Raw genomic sequence first — 23,875 nt, 5'->3', positions numbered from 1 at the left:
TTCCAGGACTCAGCCTGCTCCTCTTCCAGAGCCCAGGATGGCTTCCAATCAATCCTCCGCCGTCACCGAGCTCTGCCAGAACGGACGGCAGGTCTTCCTGGACGCCTCTCAGCTCCTCCTCACCTATGCCGACAATATACTGAGGTGAGGCGGACTCATCCCCGGACTGTGTGCGCGCTCCGGTCATCTGCCGGTGTTACCGGGCGTGCTGTGTGTCCTGACCTCTGATGAACGTGTCACTGTTCTCATTCACAATAATAACATAGGGGAAATGTCCGCATTTCTCTGCTACAGGGCTTATCAATACTGATCAATAGATACAGATCATCACCTGAATCATCCCACATCACTTCCCATAGAGGAGGATGGGGGGATCATCCCACATCACTTCCCATAGAGGAGGATGGGGGGGTCATCCCGCACCACTTCCCATAGAGGAGGATGGGGGATCATCCCACACCACTTCCCATAGAGGAGAATGGGGGATCATCCCACACCACTTCCCATAGAGGAGAATGGGGGATCATCCCACATCACTTCCCATAGAGGAGAATGGGGGATCGTCCCACACCACTTCCCATAGAGGAGAATGGGGGATCATCCCACACCACTTCCCATAGAGGAGAATGGGGGGGATCATCCCACACCACTTCCCATAGAGGAGAATGGGGGGGATCATCCCACACCACTTCCCATAGAAGAGAATGGGGGGGATCATCCCACACCACTTCCCATAGAGGAGAATGGGGGGGATCATCCCACACCACTTCCCATAGAGGAGAATGGGGGATCATCCCACACCACTTCCCATAGAGAAGAATGGGGGATCATCCCACATCACTTCCCATAGAGGAGAATGGGGGATTGTCCCACACCACTTCCCATAGAGGAGAATGGGGGATCATCCCACACCACTTCCCATAGAGGAGAATGGGGGGGGATCATCCCACACCACTTCCCATAGAGGAGAATGGGGGGGATCATCCCACACCACTTCCCATAGAGGAAAATGGGGGGGATCATCCCACACCACTTCCCATAGAGGAGAATGGGGGATCATCCCACACCACTTCCCATAGAGGAGAATGGGGGATCATCCCACATCACTTCCCATAGAGGAGAATGGGGGATCGTCCCACACCACTTCCCATAGAGGAGAATGGGGGATCATCCCACACCACTTCCCATAGAGGAGAATGGGGGATCATCCCACATCACTTCCCATAGAGGAGAATGGGGGATCATCCCACACCACTTCCCATAGAGGAGAATGAGGGGGGGGATCATCCCACACCACTTCCCATAGAGGAGAATGGGGGGTCATCCCACACCACTTCCCATAGAGGAGGATGGGGGGGATCATCCCACACCACTTCCCATAGAGGAGAATGGGGGATCATCCCACACCACTTCCCATAGAGGAGAATGGGGGATCATCCCACACCACTTCCCATAGAGGAGAATGGGGGATCATCCCACACCACTTCCCATAGAGGAGGATGGGGGGATCATCCCACATCACTTCCCATAGAGGAGAATGGGGGATCATCCCACATCACTTCCCATAGAGGAGAATGGGGGATCATCCCACACCACTTCCGATAGAGGAGAATGGGGGGATCATCCCACACCACTTCCCATAGAGGAGGATGGGGGATCATCCCACACCACTTCCCATAGAGGAGAATGGGGGGATCATCCCACACCACTTCCCATAGAGGAGAATGGGGGGATCATCCCACACCACTTCCCATAGAGGAGAAGGGGGATCGTCCCACACCACTTCCCATAGAGGAGGATGGGGGGGATCATCTCACACCACTTCCCATAGAGGAGGATGGGGGATCATCCCACACCACTTCCCATAGAGGAGAATGGGGGGATCATCCCACATCACTTCCCATAGAGGAGAATAGGGGGAGTAATCCCACATCACTTCCCATAGAGGAGAATGGGGGGATCATCCCACACCACTTCCCATAGAGGAGAATGGGGGGATCATCCCACACCACTTCCCATAGAGGAGAATGGGGGGATCATCCCACATCACTTCCCATAGAGGAGAATGGGGGGATCATCCCACACCACTTCCCATAGAGGAGAATGGGGGGATCATCCCACACCACTTCCCATAGAGGAGAATGGGGGGATCATCCCACACCACTTCCCATAGAGGAGAATGGGGGATCGTCCCACATCACTTCCCATTGAGGAGGATGGGGGATCATCCCACACCACTTCCCATAGAGGAGAATGGGGGGATCATCCCACACCACTTCCCATAGAGGAGGATGGGGGGTCATCCCACACCACTTCCCATAGAGGAGGATGGGGGGTCATCCCACACCACTTCCCGTAGAGGAGGATGGGGGGGGGGGATCATCCCACACCACTTCCCATAGAGTAGAATGGGGGATCATCCCACACCACTTCCCATAGAGGAGGATGGGGGGATCATCCCACACCACTTCCCATAGAGGAGGATGGGGGGATCATCCCACACCACTTCCCATAGAGGAGGATGGGGGGATCATCCCACACCACTTCCCATAGAGGAGAATGGGGGGATCATCCCACACCACTTCCCATAGAGGAGGATGGGGGGATCATCCCACACCACTTCCCATAGAAGAGAATGGGGGGGATCATCCCACACCACTTCCCATAGAGGAGGATGGGGGGATCATCCCACACCACTTCCCGTAGAGAGAAGTGGGGATCGTCCTACACCACTTCCCGTAGAGGAGAATGGGGGATCGTCCCACACCACTTCCTGTAGAGGAGAATGGGGGATCGTCCCACACCACTTCCTGTAGAGGAGAAGGGGGGATCGTCCTACACCACTTCCCGTAGAGGAGAATGGGGGGATCGTCCTACACCACTTCCCGTAGAGGAGAATGGGGGGATCGTCCCACACCACTTCCTGTAGAGGAGAATGGGGGATCGTCCCACACCACTTCCTGTAGAGGAGAAGGGGGGGATCCTCCCGTAGAGGAGAATGGGGGGCCATCCTAGGATAGGGGAGGAAAGAAAAGCGGGGAACAAACGAAAGGTAGACGAGCAAAGGGTAGTAAGAAAAGGTAAATTGGTAGGAGAAAGTGGGGGAGAGATAAAGAATGAGGAAAGTAAGAGAGGGGGGAGGGGAATAGAGAAGGACAGGAAATAAGAGGAAATGGAGAGGGCAAGGAAAGGAGGAAGAGTGTGAAAGAGAGAGGGGGGAGGGACAAGGGAAGAGGGGAAAACATGAAGAAGAGAGCGAGGAAGGGGAAAGGGGGTGATGATACTATGTATAACACCTGATGAAGCGGCCCATGCCACAAAACCTGTAGAGCCTTTACAGTACATCATGAATCATATGCCTTCAGCATTCCTCTGAGGCTACTATGTGACCAATCAGACATCATGTTTGTATAACTTACTGTCTGAGGTTATCATGAATTGCTGTTTTATCACACATTGTGCAACTATGTCTATTTAACAATTTTGTACAATTTGTTTTTATATTTTTTAATATCTTTGTTCAATAATTGGGTACCGAGGTAGTCCATTACTCTTCCTACTTGGGTTCTGTAGGGGTCACCCCTAGTTCCTTTTCCCTAATAGCGTTTTTACCATTGGGAGGACTAGAGTCCCCATCGTTGGTACCATTGGAAGGACTAAAGTCCCCATCGTTGGTACCATTGGGAGGACTAGAGTCCCCATCGTTGGTACCATTGGGAGGACTAGAGTCCCCATCGTTGGTACCATTGGGAGGACTAGAGTCCCCATCGTTGGTACCATTGGGAGGAATGGAGTCCCCATCGTTGGTACCATTGGGAGGACTGGAGTCCCCATCATTGATGTCAGTTGGCAGAGTAGTGTCCTTTATCAGTGGTTACACTATCCAAAATGGAAAACATGGTTTACCTTTAGCGTTACTTTATTACCACTGCTGACATTCACTTCCTTTTACTGCATACAACTTGCATGCTACCAGTTAGGCAGCTTAGGTTGGACTTTCCCTTCAAAGGAATGTGAGAGGTCTGCTTTACTACTCTACTCCAAGCACTGCCGTTATAAGGAGGGAAGGCGTGGCTTGTGTCCCTGCTGCGTGCTGACATAGGGGTTGATTTACTAAAACCGGAGAGTGCAAAATCTGGTGCAGCTGTGCATGGTAGCCAATCAGCTTCTAACTTCAGCTTTTTCAATTAAGCTTCAACAAAAAAAAATACCTGGACAGTGATTGGTTCCTAGGCAGAGCTGCACCAGATTTTGCATTCTCCACTTTTAGTAAATCCACCCCCATGCATCAAGTAAACATCCTGTATTTTAAGTTTGTGACATTTGCTTTAACTCAATTGGGTAGATTCAGTAAGATCGCCGCAACTTTGCGGCGGCGTAGCTTAAGGAATTTAAGCTACGCCGCCGTAAATTAGCGAGGCAAGTACATGATTCACAATGTACTTGCCTGCTAAGTTACGTCGGCGTAGCCTAAATCGGCGGGCGTAAAGGCGCCTAATTCAAATGTGTGTTAAGGGGGCGTGTTGTATGCTAATTGTGCTTGACCTTACGTTTTTGAAGTTTTTTTTTTTTTACTGCGCATGCGCCGGGCGACTACATTTCCCAGTGTGCATTGCGGCTAAGTATAATTTTTCTTTTATTCTAACAGGAGTCCAAATGAGGAAAAATACAGATCCATAAGAATTGGGAATACAGCATTTGCTACCAGACTTTTGCCAGTCCCAGGAGCTGTTGAATGTTTATTTGAAATGGGATTTGAAGAGGTAATTCTTAGTTGTAGAGTTTATGGCATTAATGTAAAGTGACATGACTTGTCTGCTACAGTGTCAAGAAAAAGTATGTGAACCTATTGGAATTAACTGGTCATTTGCCATAAAATGTGATCTGATCCTCATCTAAGTCACAGTGTGCTTAAGCTGATAACACACAAAGCATTCAAGTAGCTAGATTCAGTAAGAGTTAGGTCGGCGTATCAGTAGATACGCCGACCTAACTCAGAATCTGCGCTGACCTATGTTTAAGTGTATTCTCAAACAGAGATACGCTTAAACATATCTAAGATACGACGGCTTGCGCCGTCCTATCTTAGGTTGCAATATTTCGGCTGGCTGCTAGGTGGCGCTTCCATTGCGGTCGGTGTAGAATATGTAAATCAGTAGATACGCCTATTCACAAACCTACGCCCGGCCACCACAGTACATTTACGCCGTTTATGTAAGAGATAGGCCGCCTAAAGTTAAAGATGCCCCCTAGGTGGCGTAGCCAATGTTAAAGTATGGCCGCCGTTCCTGCTTTGAAATTCGAAAATTTTACGTCGTTTGCGTAAGTCGTCTGTGAATAGGGATTTACGTCCACGTCAAAATCAATAGGCCCGTGCGGCGGACATAGCCGCAATGCACACTGGGAAATGTAGGCGCACGGCGCATGCGCAGTTAAAAAAAACCGTCAAACATCTATTCAGATGAAGGATCGGCTCTACGTGATTCTTAGTCTGGCAAGGGGATACAGCTGTTGTGGCTTTTACGACTTGAGACGAGCCCGCGTCCCTGGGTCAACCCCCCCCATCTTTCCTTGGCTGTTTCTTTTTCCCATGTCTGTCTCTCTTTGTGTGCGTGTGTATATGTGTGTATATATGAGTATGTTTTTTTTCTTCCCCTTTCATTAAGACGATATGAGTATTGGACGGCCGATAGACGCGACAGAGCGCCATAACACCCCCCCCCCCGCACATTTGATGACTCTGTTGCAATGCGGAAAATATCTAAGGGGGTTATTGAACTGATGACTGGGAGCTTTAAGTTAAGGGCCTCCTAAGTTGGGTTATCTACTCCAGTCTATGAGTCCAGCTGTGTCTGAGATTTATATGTGTAAACTTTGCGTGTAAGTTTAAATTGTGTGGTAATGTTGTTATTGTATGTATGTTACTATAAAATAAAATAAAAAACTATATTTGAAAAAAAAAAAAAAAAAAAACGTCAAAAACGTCAGGTCAAGCCCCATTAACATAAAACACGCCCCCTCAGCTAAATTTCAATTAGGCGCCCTTACGCCCGCCCGCTTTAGGCTACGCCGCCGTAACTTAGCAGGCAAGTACTTTGAGAATCATGTACTTGCCTCGCTAACTTAAGGCGGCGTAGCTTAAATGCCTTAAGCTGCGCCGCCTTAAAGTTGCAGCCATCGATGTGAATCTAGCTATAAGTTCTTATGTCTTTATTGCACACACCCATTAATCATTCACATTGGTGAAAGAAAAAGTAAGTGAATCCTTGGAGATAATAGGTGCTCAACCCTCCTTTGGCAACAATGACTTATAACAAGCCTTCCAGAGGAATTTTTGACCATCCCTCTTTACAAAACTGCTTCAGCTCTGACACATTTGTAGGATGTCTGGTGTGAAGGGCTCTAGGTTTCTAATAGACCTGAAAATGTGTCAGATGCTGTGAGATTTAGTGAGATTAGCTTTTAAAGGGGTTGTAAAGGTACATTTTTTTCCTAAATAGCTTCCTTTACCTTAGTGCAGTCCTCCTTCACTTACCTCATCCTTCCATTTTGCTTTTATGTTCTTATTTCTTCTGAGAAATCCTCACTTCCTGTTCTTCTGTCTGTAACTCCACACAGTAATGCAAGGCTTTCTCCCTGGTGTGTAGAAAGCCTCTTGAGGGGGGAGGGGGCGAGCAGGCAAGTCAGGACACTCTCTACTTTGTATGTTAGTGGGCGTCCTGACACGCTTGCTCGCCCCCTCCCCCCTAAAGGGGCTTTCTCCACACCAGGGAGAAAGCCTCTCATTACTGTGTGGAATTACAGACAGAAGAACAGGAAGTGAGGATTTCTCCGAAGAAATAAGGACATTTAAAAGCAAAATGGAAGGATGAGAAGTGAAGGAGGACTGCACTAAGGTAAAGGAAGCTATTTAGGGGGAAAAAAAGAAATTTCCTTTACGTAGTGATCTATGCAACTCAACTTTCACCAGTATTGCAACAAGTCCCAGGGTTCTGGAGGGGGCTCAGCATTCTCACCATGCGGGGGACCTGACATTTAAATTCAGATGTGGGGACAGAGATATGTTGCTGTCTGATACTAGCTGCCCGCTAGGAAGAAAATAGGGAAAGTTGTCACCCAAAGTGACAACAAATTGCGCTCACCAGATGGCTCTGGCCAGCAAGTGACCGTAAAGCATAAAGTTAATCCTCAATCCCTGGAAACCATTCAACGATCTCCTCCCAAGCGATCGTTCACATGTGTGGTGAACCAGGTCGAATGAGAGCGGGAACAGCCAGATCAAATCTTTAGTATCTATCTTCCACTTCAATCACCCACATCTGCAAAGTAAGCTCTGCCAAACAAAGAGCCTGGGAAGGAAGATATAGTGTAGTATCGCTTGTTTATTGTTAAAAATGTCACTTTATGTTGCGCAACAGTCATCCCACCACAGGGGTCACTGTGGCTGAATTTGGACCAAATTTACCAAATCAACCAGAACTTGCGCTCTGTAAGCGTACAACTTGCCAGTAAAAATGTGCAGCAAATTAACAAGACTTAGGGCCAGATTTTTGTACATCCGCGTAAAATTGTGCGGGCGTAACGTATCTGATTTACGTTACGCCTCCACAACTTACACGGGCAAGTGCTGTATTCTCAAAGCACTTGCTCCGTAAGTTGCGGCGGCATAGCGTAAATCGGCCTGTGTAAGCCCGCCTAATTCAAATTTGGGGCGTGTTTTATGTAAAACTACTGTGATTGACGTTTTTGTGGAACGGCGCATGCGCCGTCCGTGGAATTTCCCAGTGTGCATTGCTCCAAAGTACGCTGCAAGGACGTCATTGGTTTCGACGTGAACGTAAGTGACGTCCAGCCCCATTCAAGGATGACTTACGCAAACGACGTAACTTTTTCAAATTTCGACGCAGGAACGACGGCCATACTTAACATTGGTACGCCGCACTTATGCCTCATATAGCAGGGGCAACTATACGCCGGGAAAAGCCTAACGTAAACGTCGTAACTTTACTACGTCGGCCGCGCGTACGTTTGGGAATTTGCGTATCTAGCTAATTTGCATACTCGACACAGAATTCGACGGAAGCGCCACCTAGTGGTCAACAAAAAAATGCAGTTAAGATCCGACGGCGTAAGAGACTTACGCCTGTCGGATCTAATGAATATCTATGCGTAACTGATTCTAAGAATCAGGCGCATAGATACGACGGGTCGGATTAGGACTTCCGACGGCGTACATGGCGCTGCGCCGTCGTAAGTCCTTTCAGAATCTGGCCCTTATAATTTGACACTGCCACAAATTTGTACAAGTTATCCTTGCTATCTGAATTACAGCCCTTTATATTCAAAGAGCCCTTTGGCATTGCCACGCTGCACAGAAAGTAGAAGACTCATCGTTGATTACTTTTAGTAAACAAGGATCTAGTATAGTAGGGCCCAATTCTACACCCCAAGTACCAATGCATGATTTAGTGCAGGGGTCTTGAACTGACGGCCCTCCAGCTGTTGCGAAACTACAAGTCCCATGAGGCATTGCAAGGTGGACAGTTACAAGCATGACTCCCTCAGGCAGAGGCATGATGGGACTTGTAGTTCCACAACAGCTGGAGGGCCACCAGTTTGAGACCCCTGATTTAGTGACTGATTTGGCAGTCTAGCAAATAAAGAATAAATAATATAGCACAGATAATTGCGACACTAATCCATATTGTAATTGCATGTTATTATCAATTACCTTTCCTGAGAGCGCATTGCAATATGGCTACCTGGGGTTGTTCTGTACATAGACTGTGTACTGACCACTCCCCGGAAACATTTCCTCATTAATGACCTGCAGCTGCCACACCTGACAGTTAATTTTGAAACCACTCTCATTGGACACACTAGTACAGAGGCACAGACAAACACATGTATTTCTGCACAATAACAAAAGGTAGAAATCTGCATCAAAGTTTGTTATAATCCTTGCAATGTACATCGATCACCCAGAGAGGAATGTTTTTTTCTCAACAAAAGTGGAGTTACACTTTAAAGTGGAGTTCCACCCATAAATATAACATTACATCAGTAGTTTTAAAAAGAAATGTCATTAGTTCTTTAAGGAAAATTTTTTTTTTTTTTAGATGCCTTCAAAGTGTTGTTGCTAGGCAGAATAGTTAATCTTCCCTCTTCCTGCACCTAGGTGCTTAAGCTTCCTAACCTACAATGCACAGACTCCTGGGAATGTAGTGGGTGTAACTTTCCAGGAGTCTGTGCACTCCCCAGTCTCAAAGAATCATGTGACTTGGACAGTACAGGTGCTGAAACCTGATCTGACACTGCTTGTGCAGCACTGAGCATGTGCGAGATCTGCAAGGCTGAAGTCATACAGTCTGGCTTCATGATGCCCACACTTAAGATGGCCCCAGTCAATTTCTATTTTATAAAGTGTCTAAATGCTGTAACAACCTAACAAAACGGACCTTAGTTTACAGACTAACTTTACTAGAATACATTAAGCTTGTGTATTACAGGGGTATTTATATATAAAAAGTGAAATTGTGGCCGGAACTCCGCTTTAAGTATTTTTTTTTCTATAGTGATCAGAGGGCTCATCTTTTCACTCTTTTGTACCCTGATGTCCAATAGTGTTATTAGTTTAGAGTTAGACCATGCTCCATGTAGCTATTTGCACACATAAGGAGTTGTAGTGGAAGTCATGGTTTTAGCTATCATGGAATCCTACAATACTGTGTTCTCTCCCCCCTCAGTCTTTGTTTCTGTACAGTAGTTCATGCCAGGTCAGGGCTTGGGAATTGGTGATTTCTTCCCTATTTTCAAACCCATCCAAGGATGGAATGCAATATCTCCATGCTGCTTGTGCCTGATCGGCTTCCTGTTGAATGGTGCCTGAGTGGTTCCAGGGCCAAGGACAATTGGGGAGCCAAGCTGCGTCAGCAATGATCTTTTTCTGCCATTTTTAAGGGTGACAATCTGACCTCCGCTGTAGGGGTTTGATCGTTCCAGCATATTGCCCACAGATGAATTTTGTATTGTTAAAGAGTTCCCAACAGCTATAACCCTGCTTTATGGTTTCAGGATGGCCTGTGGAGTCACCCTTGCATGCACGCTCCCAGGCAGTACTAGAGTTGAATGTCCTATGTTAGCATGATCCCCGACCAGAAATTCAGGGAAGCTGCACTGAGGAATCTGGAGTCGGAGCCAGGAGATAATGAAAATTGTTAGTTCTGTGGCACAAATATGAACAATATAATGTACTGGGCAATGTTTTCCTGGTTAATGGGAAATGATTTGTTAAACAAAAGTGTAGTGTGAAGTGCCAATTCAACAAGCAGTAAAGTAAACAAACTGACCCCTGTAGCTGCAAGTACTCTGAAGTGAGTAATCTTCAAAGATCACAACAAAGAATATGATGTTTATAACAAAGACTCTGGTTTCTAACAGGTTAGCAAAATCTGATGTACAAATTTGGCAGACTGCCACGTTCAGTCTGTCTTGGAAAATAAGTGGAGATAAAGTATGATTTTAGTGTGTGATGAAGTTTGAATATTAATTTCTCCACAATGTCTAGAGCTACAGAGGTCAGTGAGGACCTGTATTAAAGTGCTTTTACTGCTTATTCAATATGTAAGTATTTTAATGTGCATAGTTTGCAAATAGGTGTACTTTAAATTCTGAGACACTAGAATCTAGAACAAGTATGCAGCCAATTAAAGGGGTAGTAAATGGCCCAACAAAAATCCTGCAAGACAATAGCATAATGGGCTAGTATGTATTGCATACTAGTCTGTTATGAATTTCCTTAGAATGAAGCTCCTGCAGCTCGCCCAGTCACCGCTGAGGGGGCTGACATGTTCCTTCTGCGTTTCTTCCGGATTCACTGGCTTTGTCGCTGTGATTGGCCGAAATCACGATGACTTCACTCTCGCACATGCGCGCAGGAGTTCTCTTTTTTCCGGCAAGATCCGCCGGGACTTCAAAGCGCAGGTTTAGGAGATATTAATTTTACCTTATTATAGGCTTACCTAGAGGTAAAAATGACCAAGCGGGGCATACAACCACTTTAAGTGGGATCTCCTGGTCTGTGTACTTGTTATCTGTCAATGGTTCAACGTAATAAAAGCTGGATAATTAGCTCGACAGCCAGACAGTTGGCATTTTTAAGAGGTCCGCAATGCCAGGCTACATATTTTTGTCAAGATCGGTTATCCTTGGATGGTATTTTGCTGTGTTCCTCAGCCTTTAACAAGTCCGTTTTTAAAGACTTGCTCTAGTATAAATATTTGATGAGACATAAAATCGCATACAAAGACTGTTCATTATACAGCCATGGTCTGATAACCCAATACCTTTGTGACTTGCAGTGTCCTAGAAATTATGTAAAAACGCAGCCTTCTTGTTGCTAATTGCCAATTAAGCATGCAACTGAGCTGCCCTTGTCATTACATACAAATAACGGCCAAAACAATGATTCCAGTACAAAACCTGGTATGACCGAGATATAAAAGCTGCCATAGCAGAGCTTTCTCTCTGAAAGTCCTGGTTCACATTCATGCAACGGCACCGCACACACTAATTCCCAAAAGTAGTTTCTGTACTACGTTTGGCGATTTCATGGTGCAATTTCCATTGAGATCTGTGCAGAAAACTGCACAGATCTCTCTGAGATCGGGACTGACGTGGGAATAAAAGCGTGCGAGTTTCCTTCCCGCAGTCAGTGTGAACCTGGGCAAATTGATAGTTATCTGGTTGCCATGTTGACTTTCTTTTGGGTCAGAACAAGTACCGTATATACTCGAGTATAAGCCAAGTTTTTCACCCCTTTTTTTGGTGCTGAAATTGCCCCCTTCGGCTTATACTCGACTCGAGTCACCTTTTTGAACCTAATCTCCTGCACTTTGGGGAGTTGGTACTGGCCGGCCGTAGGTCCCCTGGACGCCAATTTTGGCACACATATAGCCCCACTCTTCCCCTACAAGTGTGCAAAGTTTATTGTTCGGGGGGCCTACGGCTGGGGAGCACCGATTTTTCTAATTCGGGCACCCCTTCCATAGACTCCCATGTTAAACAGTAATTTCTCCGGTAACTTTGGGGACCCGGTACCGGCCGGCCATAGGTCCCCTGAACTTGGCACAGATGTAGCCCCAGTTCGTTCTCTACAAGTGTGCAAAGTTTGCTGTCTGGGAGACCTACAGCTGGGGAGCACCGATTTTTCAAAGCTGGGCACCCCTTTTTTATACTCCCATGTTAAACGTAAGTCTAGGCATGGACATAGTGAGGCATGGACACAGTGAGGCATGCAGATGGACACCATAGGCCAGGCCTCGACAAAATCCGGGCGCCAGGTCGCAATTGCGACAAGAAATTGTGACCTGGCGCCTGGGGAAGCTTAGAGCTGCAAAAGGCCGCAAAGCCGCAGCCTCAATTACCGGCCAGCGCGGGGCGCGATCGTGGCTGGCCCGCGCCCGCTGGTAATTGAGGCCGCGGCTTTGCGGCCTTCACAGAAGGAAGCTGAGGCCTGCAGAAGGAATCTAGGAGTGGCCATCTTGTGGTGACCGTTGGCATTACAGGTTACATTACATTACAAGTAGCAAAAAACAGCAGTTCTAATGTGTTTTTTCACTGCCATCTCCTTCCCTCTAATTAGAACCCCCAAACATTATATATATTTTTTTATTCTAACACCCTAGAGAAAAAAAATGGTGGTTGTTGCAATACTTTCTGTCACACCGTATTTGTGCAGCGGTCTTACAAGCGCACTTTTTTTGGGAAAAAATACACTTTTTTTAATTAAAAAATAAGACAACAGTAAAGTTAACCCAACCTCACACGTGTGGTTTAAATACCGTTTACATATGCGGGCGCTACTCACGTATGCGTTCGCTTCTGCGTGTGAGCTTGGCAGATGGGGTACGTTTTTTGGCTCCTAACTTTTTTAGCTGGCTCCTAGATTCCAAGCAAATTTGTCAAACCCTGCCATAGGCTTATACTTGAGTTAATAAGTTTTACCATTTTTTTTGTGGTAAAATTAGGTGCCTCGGCTTATATTCGGGTCGGCTTATACTCGAGTATATACGGTATACAGATATGGACTTGTGAATTTTCTCAGATTTTCCTAATCTACACCCCTGTTCTTCAGTGTAACAGCATTTTCAGTTCAACAGCCCCGGTATATCTCTCGGGATAGGTTTACTGCATAGTAAAACTACAGTACCAAAATTTAGCAGACACGTACAATCTGTATTCTGAAATGAGACCGAGACAGTTCTCTTGTTTCTGAGACTCTGTGGGCTTGATTTACAAAATCTGGTGCAGCTAGCTGTGCATGGCAGCCAATCGGCTTCTAGCTTGTTCAGTTAAGCTTTGACAATAACATTTTAAAAACTCCAATTTTAGTAAATCAGCCCCATCTGTGTGCCTTCTACATTGAATGTAATTATTGGCTTGTTGTGTTTGGAGCTTTGAGCATCACATGCTTATAGCAATAGAAAACTAACCAGTTACAGCGGTATTCAACCCAAAAGCAAACATTTATTATATTGCAGCTTACCAATTCTTAGATGTGATGGCTAAATTCGTTTTCATTTTTAGGCTTTCTTTCCTTCATTTTTAACAGAACACGCTGTTCTGTGGATGTAGTAGTTACAGGGTTGCAACAATTTACTACTGACAGCGTTGCTTAATGTGGAGCTTCAGTCAGAAAATTAAGTTCCGATAAATCACTTAAAGCGGTGTTCCAGCCTTGGAAAAAAAATAAAAGCCAGCAGCTACAAATACTGCAGCTGCTGGCTTTTAATAAATGGACACTTGCCTGTCCTGGAGTCCAGCGATGTCGGCACCCGCAGCTGATGTTTACATCAGCTGTCGGGTGCTTCGCCGCCATTGCGGGTAGGAGAACCCGGCAGTGTAGCCTTTCGGCTTCATGCCGGGAAACCTACTGTGCATGCGAGAGGCCCAGCTCCTCTCTCCTATTGGCCTGGCGGCCAGGGGAGAAGGAGGGAGCCCCGCGGTGACGTCACAGCTTCGCGTCAGGGACTCCCGGAAGTGGGAAAAGATACCTGTCCATACTAAGTATGAACACCGACCGCTCTCCTCCCCTAGCCAGTCCCAACCCCCTACAGTTAGAACACACCCAGGGAACACGGTTAACCCCTTGATTGTCCCCTAGTGTTAACCCCTTCCCTGCCAGTGACACGTATATAGTAATCAATAGCTATTTTTAGCTCTGATCTCGTCCCAAAATAGTGTCCGATCTGTCCGCCGTATTGTTGCAGTCCTGATAAAAATTGACATTACTAGTAAAACATTTTTTATAAAAATGACATAAATCTATCCCCTATTTTGTAGCCGCTATAACTTTTGCGCAAACCAATCAATATATGCTTATTATTTGTGGGGAAAGAAGGACATACATTTTGTTTGGCTACAACATCACACGATCGCGCAATTGTCAGTTAAAGCGACGTAGTGTCGTATCGCAAAACATGGCCTGGTCAGGAAGGGGGGAAATCCTTCCGGGGGTGAAGTGGTTAAAAAGTGTTAGCTGGAGTCTGGATTCAATTTGTTTAGTATATCTAAATCTGCTAGTGCAACTAACACTCCCCTCCCCCTAGATTACAGTGCTGCTGTGCAAAGGTGCCCCTGTTCTCCTTCATCCAGAGTAGAGGCACTCTAATACAGGAGGTGTGTTACTGGCCAGATCACCAGGTGAAAAAAGCCTAAAAAGATTAAAGCAGCCGCCACTTCTAATGATTGGTAAGCTGCAATCTGTTACGTTTTCGAATTTGGGGTTTAATATGGCTTTGACGTCTTACCAGTGAAATGGCTAGTTCCTGTTATCTTGGCTTGTAACTGATGTAATATTTGTTGATTTTGCAGGGGGAGACACATCTTGTGTTTCCCAAAAAGGCATCGGTTGAGAAAATGCGGAAAGTCAGAGACTGTATAGAATCAGAGAGGAACAAGCGGATGGCGGGGTCAGAGCCAACTTCCCCAGCTGCTTCAAGTAAACCACAACCATCCAACCCCAACCCCCACCCCAACCTGGAAAGCAGACCCCAGCCTACAGCAGAAACTCCCTCCAACTACACGGTAATGAGTTTAAAGGGTATGCTAAAGTCTAGGTTATAACTACTACAGGTTTCGGGCATTATAATCAGATAAGAACAGTTCTGGAGGCACATTTGGCCTAAGGGTATAAAAGAATGGATTGTGTTCTCTGCCTATTTTCATAAAATGAAGATTTCTGATGGAAGTGGGACATGTAGACATTGGAGCTGCACGATTAATCATTAAAAAAATAGCGCTCTCTATTCAATCCCCCCTCACGATCTCTATGCAGCATTTCCCCGATTCATTCATGTAACAAGTGCAGAGAGTTCACTGCTCACTTATCTGTCAAAGAAAAAAACAGGCAGCCTGCGCTGGGAGAAAACTATAAACAAAGTATTATTTAGTTCTTTTAGAAATCAAAGGGATGAACTTTGGTCTGTAAATGAGAGCAGTTTACCAAATTAAAGACTAAGGGGCAGATCCACGTAGCGCAGTGCATTAATGCGCCGGGCGTAGCATATCTAAGATACACTACGCCGCTGTAACTTACTTTTTTTTGGTTTGAATCCTCAACGAATTTGCGCTGTAAGTTACGGCGGCGTAGTGTATCTTTAGCGGCGTAAGGGCGCGGAATTCAAATGGGTGTAATGGGGGCGTGTTTTATGTAAATACGTTGTGACCCGACGTAAACAACGTTTTTTTTTAACTGCGCCGTCCGTGGGGGTATCCCAGTGCGCATGCTCGAAATTAAACCGGAACCAGCCAATGCTTACGACGGTGATGTCATTCTACGCAAATTCCTATTCGCGAACGACTTACGCAAACGACGTAAAAAATTCAAAATTGTACGCGGGAGCGACGGCCATACTTAACATTGAGTACGCCTCATAATAGCAGCTTTAACTATACGCCGGAAAAAGCCGAACGCAAACGACGTAAAAAAATGCGCCGGGCCGACGTACGTTCGTGGATCGCCGTAACTAGCTAATTTGCATACTCAACGTGGATTTCGACGGAAACGCCACCTAGCGGCCGCGGAAAAATTTCAGCATAGATCCGACGGCGTACTAAGACGTACGCCTGTCGGATCGATCCCAGATGCCGTCGTATCTGAGATACGATGCGGGAAATCTAAAATTACTTTTGTGGATCTGCCCCTTAACCTTTTTCTGACACTTGTTGCTTACAAGTTAAAATCAGTATTTTTTTTTGCTAGAAAATTACTTGGAACCCCCAAACGTTATATATTCTTTTTTTTAGCAGAGACTCTAGTGCAGGGATTCTCAAACTACGGGCCTCCAGCTGTTGTAGAACTACACATCCCATGAGACATTGTAACACACTGCCATTCACAGACATGACTAGGCATGATGGGAATTGTAGTTCCTGAACAACTGGAGGGCCGTAGTTTGAAGACCCATGCCCTAGTGCAGTGATGGCGAACCTTGGCACCCCAGATGTTTTGGAACTACATTACCCATGATGCTCAACTGCACTGCAGTGTGCATGAGCATCATGGGAAATGTAGTTCCAAAACATCTGGGGTGCCAAGGTTCGCCATCACTGCCCTAGTGAATAAAATGGCGGTTGTTGCAATACTTTGTCACCCAGTATTTGCGCAGCGGTCTTTCAAACGCATTTTTTGGGGGGAAAAAATACACTTCAATAAATTTAAAAAGAAAACAAAACCGTAAAGTTATCCCAATTTTTTTGTATAATGTGTAAGATGATCTTTCACCGTGAGAAAATCTTCTAAGCAAAAAAAAATAATGGTTCTTATTTTAGGCAGAATCGTGCAGCTCTAGCAGACCTCTTCTTCAGTTTTCAAAAGGCTGTACCAAGCTTCATGCTAGTCTGCTAAGTGTTTTAGTGCCATTTCAGCCTACCTCACTATAACCTGGTTATTCTTTCTGATTGCTCCCCAAACTCTTCCCCATAGAAGCTGTTAGCAAAGAAATAAGATATAAGGATACTTTGTTTTCATAGGCTCTCGTGTTCTTTGCTCTGACTACGTGGAAAGCTTTGTGGTTCCATACAGCCCACCTTACTATTACCTGGCTGGTTAAACCTTTCTAGTGAAAACATAAATACTACTACAAATACCGTGAAGCAGGGATAAGAAACAAAGAGATCTTTAGTAAAAAGCAGCCCACGTTGTTAGACTCGCATATTTAACCCTTTGATTGCCCTAGATGTTAACCTGTACAGTTGTGCTCATAAGTTTACATACCCTGGCAGAATGTCTTTTTTTTTAAAATCATAATGGCCACAGAAAGTACCCAAATAACCCCGTTTAAAAGTTTACATACCCCAGTTTTTTGCAAAAATTAGCAAAATTGTTACATAGCAAACATCATATAGGAAGTACATTAGCCATATCTTTATGTTCTAATTGTTCAATGATTCAGTCTGGATTTACAGTATTAGTACATACCCCAGTTCTTAAAGCGCAGTTTCCTGCTTGCAGCATGTTTGGGGAGTTAGAAAAATGCACCTTCCTATTGAAAGCAATGTAAACCGCGCTCACAATGCGTTTTTGGTGTGGTTTTTGGGTCATGTGTTCTTTTGAGTCGTTCGCCCCGACTCTATGTAATCAACAGAACTAATGAAGAGAAATCTTAGCCACTGTACACCATACAAGCCCAACGTGTAATAAGTGATAACAGCCTCCATCCAGGCCATGCCCCCCCCCCCCCCGGTGCTAGTCATGGAAGTAAGATTAATTAAGTGGTAAGATAAATTTAAAATACTGCTTATATTAATAAAAATACAATATGCAATCACAAGGGTACCATTCTTCCTGGTTTTATGTCACTTCTGATCTACGATCCCTCAGACTGTTATATCTTGCACCACATGACTTCATCAGGGGAAAATGGTACCCCTGTGGATTGCATATAGTATTTTTATTAATGTAAGCAGTATTTTAATGGTAATAAAGCATTCCTTTTACAATACTACACTATAGGGGGCATCCTGTTTATTATAACATTGCATGGAAGTAACCATACATCATGTGGGTAAGACGCCCTTAAAGAACCCAGCACCCTATTACCCTGGAGCAACACCTGACTGGATATGAGCGCTCTAGTGAGTAGAAGGCCACACTACAGGTACACGGAGGACCAAGCTGGATGTGATTTTTACAGGTGTTGTATATCACTCCATTAAGGTGAGGGCACTGAGAGCACAGTGGTGATTGGGAAGAGGTGTTTTAGAAGCATATGAAGATTTTTGGATGTGAATCTCACATTATGCACTTTTGATGAACTGCCATTTTTATGAACTGATATATTACTAATAATTGGTGTGTATGAAGTACATTATTATTATTAAGTTGGTACTTGGTTGTTTTTCATTATGTTTCACATTTATAATTTTGAGAATGGTAGCGCAGCACACGTTTACTTTATTTTATTCATGTATTGTGCAAACACAATTTTGTGCAAACACAATTTTGTGCATGCAGCAACCCACAGATTATTTGGTGGATTTATTGGGTTTATGTTTATAATTTGAGGGTTGTCACTTGGTAGGGCAGAAGTTACTCACTAATGCAATTTGGTCCATGTGTATATATATATATATATATATATATATATTTGGACACAGGCACAATTTTCTTTTTTCAGGCATTTACCAAAACATATTGAAGCTATAGTTATATAATGGATATGGGTTGAAAGTACACACTCTCAGGATTAATTTGAGGGTATGTAGATCCAAAACGAACGAAGGGTTTAGGAATTACAACTCTTAAGAATAGCCACTCCCCCTTTTTCAAGGGACCAAAAGTATTTGGACAATTGAATCAAAAGCCGTTTTATGGCCAGGTGTGGGCTACTGCTTTGTTATTTCTTCATCATTTAGGCCGGTAAAAGGTCTGGAGTTGATTCTAAGTGTGATATTTGCATTTGGAATCTGTTACTGTGAACCTAAATCATGTGTTTAAAAGAGCTGTCTATGCAAGTGAAACAGGCCATTTTAAGGCTTCAAAAAACAAAATCCATCAGCACGATAGCAGCAACATTAGGAGTGACCAAATGGTACATTCTGAGGAAAAGAAGATCGCATTGGTGAGCTCGGCAACATAAAAAGGACTGGACGTCCTTGGAAGACAACAGTGGTGGATGATCACAGGATCCTCTCTATGGTAAAGAAAAACCCATTCACAACATCGACAAATGTAGGACACTCTAAAGAAGGTGGGCGTATCATTGTCAAAGTCTACAATCAAGAGAAGACTTCAGGAGAGCAAATACAGAGGGTTTACCACAAGGTGCAAACTATTCATAAGCCTGAAGAATAGAAAAGCCAGATTAGACTTTTCCACAAAAATATCTAAATAAGGCAGACCAGTTCTCGATAAGCATTCTTTGAATGGATGAAACTAAAATTAATCTGTACCAGAATTACGGGAAGAAAAGGTGTGGAGAAGGCTTGGAACAGCTCATGATCTAAAGCACACAACGTGATCTATAAAACATGGTGGAGGCAGTGTGATGGCATGAGCATGCATGGCATCCAGTGGCACTGGGTCATTGGTGCTTTTTGATGACGTGACAGAAGCAGCCAGATGAATTCTGCAGTGTTTAGCGATATACTTCCGGCCCAGATTTAGACAAATGCAGCAAAGTTGATTGGACGTGCTTTAGAGTACAGATGGACAATGATCCAAAACACACTGCAAAAGCAACCCAGGAATTCATTTGTCCAATTACATTTGAGCCCCTGAAAATGGGGGGTGATTGGGGTGCTGTGTATAAAAATGGTTGCAGTCCCTAAAATTTGTAGTTGATATTTATGTGGAACCCCTTGAATTAAAACTGAAAATCTGCACTTAAAATTCATTTGGATTGTTTAATTTTAATTTTATTCTGGTGGCATACAGAGCCAAAAGTATAAAAATTGCGCCTGTGTTCAAATAAATATATACCCTGCTCCTGTTTGGTAGGCGCTATTTGTAAATTTAAGTTATCTGAGCTGTAGTTTAGCTCGGAATGATTATGTAAAATTATTGGTTTCTGTTCCAGTTCAGCTGCGTTGCACATTTTCCACTTGACTGTAGGTGTCGCTGTCACCACAGGACAAGGTTGGAAATGCAGCGGGCTAAGTGTATTGAGTTTCTTTTCCCAGAAGCCGCCCAGTGGGCATGGTCCCCACCGCTGTGAATTCTGGGAGAGGGTACTTAAGGAACAGACACTGTTCTGGCGGAGTCTTCCGATCCTGACCTGATGGCCCTCCTGGCCTCAGGGATGTGTTAGCAGTTTTTCAGCCTCAGGGCCTGCTGGGCCGAGGCTCCGCTACTGAGAGTAGGCTCAGGAGTTTCTGGGGCCTACTGGTCCAGGGGTGGTCCTGTGCTGTCTTGCCTGTGGGAAGAAGCCGAACAATTGGGGACTTAATTGGAGGACACATCCTGGCCAATCTACCTCACAGTGCTGCCGGCTGGCTGAAAGATCCTGGTACTGTGTAGCTGTGTCTTTGGAACTTTGCAAAGTGTGTGTGTGTGTGGTTACACAGTCCTGTGGCAGAGGACTGTGCAACGACTCGATGGCACTCATCAAGTCTGTGGCAGAGACTTTTGAACGAGCTTTGCACTAGCTGCTATGTCAGTGAGAGAGGTTGCTGAATCCAGTGTGGAAACGGTTTGTTCTCTGGATCCAAGAACGTACCCATGATCCACAAAGCAAGGTACCTGAATCTCTCTTAACCCTCCATCCCTCTGTCTGAGTATGTTTAATAAAATCTTGTAAAAAGAGACTAATTGTTGGTGCAAACATTTGTGAATAACCGGTTAGGGAGGATCCCTAAGACGAACGTGGTGAACGGTAAGGTAACGCCAGGCCCGAATTCAAACCAGCGGCCCCTTCGGGGGTATTGAGATAGATAGAGATATATATATATATATATATATATATATATATATATATATATATATATAATGGTATATACAGTGTTGCATTACCATGCAATTACCAGTTAAAGTAGCCCAGCGGTAAATCGCAAAAAAATGGCCTGATTTTGAAGGGGGCAAAAAACTTCTAGATCTGATTAAAGGAGTTGTAAAGGAAAACATTTTTTGGGCTGAGATGACTGTTTACAGGGTATAGAGACATAATAGTTAACTGATTTCCTTTTAAAAATTATTAAAAATAGATAAAAAACAATCATATAATGTACCTACAGTTTAGTTTCGTTTTTGCCTGTTGCTTCCTGTCTCTCTGATGTACAGAGCCAGAGAGCCAATAGAGGGCAGTGATGGTTTGTAAAACAAAACTGGATTGGTGCTGAGGGGTTTTAGACACACAGTAATCGCACCTCCTTGATTAGTGACCACAGTGAGAAATCTCCCAGTACTGTGGTGATCAGGAAACCGACAACCAGGAAGTGTCCAGAACAGAGAGGAATTGCAGCAACATCAAAGCAAAAACGAACAATGAGGACATGAAACCAGAACTGCAGTAAGGTAAAGGAAGCTATTTAGCTAAAAAAAAAAATCCTTTAGTGACCCTTTAACTGCTGAAATACCAAATACCTGTAGACTGTGAAGTGACTTTTTAGAACAATAAAAAAAAAAATGGTTGTACGCTCCTGAAAGACGATGCTACAAGGTACTTGGATTTTAATTGGGAGCAAATTTATTGCCTATTCACCCAGGAGTAGCCTCAAAACCGGAGGTATTGTATACGTTTGGGAATCCTTATCTTCACCCAAATTATGTGACAATCCAATGTGGAATCTCTCTACTGACCAAGAAAGCTCCCAATTTGGGTTGGTCTGTGTCCATAGTGCAAGCATCATGGTAGTTTATGCCAGGGGTTGACAAATTTGCTTGGAATCTAGGAGCCAGCTAAAAAAGTTAGGAGCCAGAAAACGCGCCCCGTCGCGACGAGCTTGCGCGCAGAAGCGAACACATACGTGAGCAGCGACCGCATATGTAAACGGTGTTCAAACCACACATGTAAGGTATCGCCGCGATTGGTAGAGCGAGAGCAATAATTCTAGCCCTAGACCTCCTCTGTAACTCAAAACATGCAACCTGTAGAGTTTTTTAAACGTCGCCTATGGAGATTTTAAAGGGTAAAAGTTTGACGCCATTCCACGAACAGACGTAATTTTGAAGCGTGACATGTTGGGTATCAATTTACTCAGCGTAACATTATCTTTCATACTATTAAAAAAAATGGGGATAATTTTACTGTTGTCTTATTTTTTAATTAAAAAAAGTGTAATTTTTTCCCCAAAAAAGTGTGCTTGCAAGACCGCTGCTCAAATACGGCGTGACAGAAAGTATTGCAACGATCGCCATTTTATTCTCTAGGGTGTTAGGATAAAAAATATATATAATGTTTGGGGGTTCTAATTAGAGGGAAGAAGATGGCAGTGAAAATAGTGAAAAATTACATTAGAATTGCTGTTTAACTTGTAATGCTTAACTTGTAATACCAACGGCCACCACCAGATGGCGCCAGCTTACACATCTGGTGGTAATAACTTGTAATACCAACGGCTCACCACCAGATGGTGCCAGCTCACAAAAAAAAAAAAATTTTTTTTTTTTTTTTTTTTGCCCCCCCTTCCAAGCCAAGTCGCCAGGACCCTATTTCTAGTCGCCATGGCGACCTGGCGCCCGGGATTTGTCGACCCCTGGTTTATGCCGGTTAACATCTGAGCATTTTAAAACGCAGAAAACTAGTATTTCTACACAAAAATAAAACGGATTAGGTCACTGTGTGCAATTTGATGTGAATTTGTATGGCTCTCCAGTTTGCAATGATATTTTTATTTTTTTATTACTAGACTTCTGAGATGCGATTTTTGCAGACACTACAGTCAAATGCACATCATGTGCTTGTTTATGAGCGATCTGAACTTCAACAAAAAGCTCGAGACCAGATTCCTGTATCAGAACTGCAAGCAAGAGCTCAGGAAAAACTGCTGCAAGCGAGAAGTCTCGAATCTGGTAATACGTGTAAATGTTCATATCAATATATAGCTATAAAAATGTTGGTCTCCAAAGACATAATTTAAGAATGTTTGTTTTATTTGTAGAGTCCACTATCAATGAAGACGATTTCCTCATGTTAGAATTATTACGCTGGTTTAAAGAAGACTTCTTCCATTGGGTAAACAGTCTGCCCTGTAGCCAATGTAATGGACAGACTGAGACTAAAGAGTCGCTCACCCCATCAACAGATGATCTTCGATGGGGGGCAACAAGGGTGGAAAATCATTACTGTAATAAGTGTAATCACATCAACAGGTTTCCTAGGTGAGGATTACAGTGTCTGTGTATGATTAATCTATCTAGAATGCAGCGGTACCATGAAGTCCTCTTATTTCAAATACACTTTTTATTTCAGTTTAAAAAAAATTATTGAATATTTTCATGACATACAAAATGCAAATACATGGTGCATAGAAATAAAGATGGTCAAAACAAACCTGCACCCAAGTATATAAACTTGTAAATCACATTTGAAGGATCTAGACTAACATCGCAAACAGGCTTGATCAAAAAGAAAGTTCACATATTCACCCCACCCAGAACACCTCAGCGATAACCACACCGAAGAGTAATGAAAATTGCCAGAATGGGTCGAGGTCCGAGGTCCCAATCACCCGAGCACCCCAACGGGAACTAAATACTTATTTTTCTATCTGGTTCAGGGATGGTGGTGTTTCATTGTGAGGTGCCCTGTGCAGAGAAGAGAGTGTGTGAATATTTAACACTTGGCTCCTAAACAACTATTAAACCCCTCCCCCTACATTACATTTGAACCTTTTAGCTGCCAGGTTTGTACGGCGTACGGATCCTACAGCACCA

At 44.3% G+C, this 23,875-nt stretch overlaps 1 protein-coding gene across 2 annotated transcripts in view; it reads left to right on the top strand.

Annotated features, from left to right (window-relative positions):
• Positions 1–18: 18 nt before the first annotated feature.
• Positions 19–23,875, top strand: part of NGLY1 (N-glycanase 1) — a 44,692-nt gene continuing 20,835 nt past the window's right edge. For both annotated transcript variants that reach the window (XM_040353013.1, XM_040353014.1), the window contains exons 1-5: positions 19–144; positions 4,649–4,763; positions 14,875–15,087; positions 22,849–23,011; positions 23,101–23,320. In XM_040353013.1, coding sequence (XP_040208947.1) covers positions 38–144; positions 4,649–4,763; positions 14,875–15,087; positions 22,849–23,011; positions 23,101–23,320 — 818 coding nt within the window. In that variant the 5' untranslated portion in view covers positions 19–37. The remainder of the gene's footprint in view (positions 145–4,648; positions 4,764–14,874; positions 15,088–22,848; positions 23,012–23,100; positions 23,321–23,875) is intronic.

The sequence above is a fragment of the Rana temporaria genome, chromosome 5 (assembly GCF_905171775.1).
Source record: "Rana temporaria chromosome 5, aRanTem1.1, whole genome shotgun sequence".
In the NCBI taxonomy this organism is placed as follows: domain Eukaryota; kingdom Metazoa; phylum Chordata; class Amphibia; order Anura; family Ranidae; genus Rana; species Rana temporaria.
The sequence above is the reverse complement of the archived record's forward strand: the minus strand, read 5'-3'. Positions and strand labels throughout refer to the sequence as shown.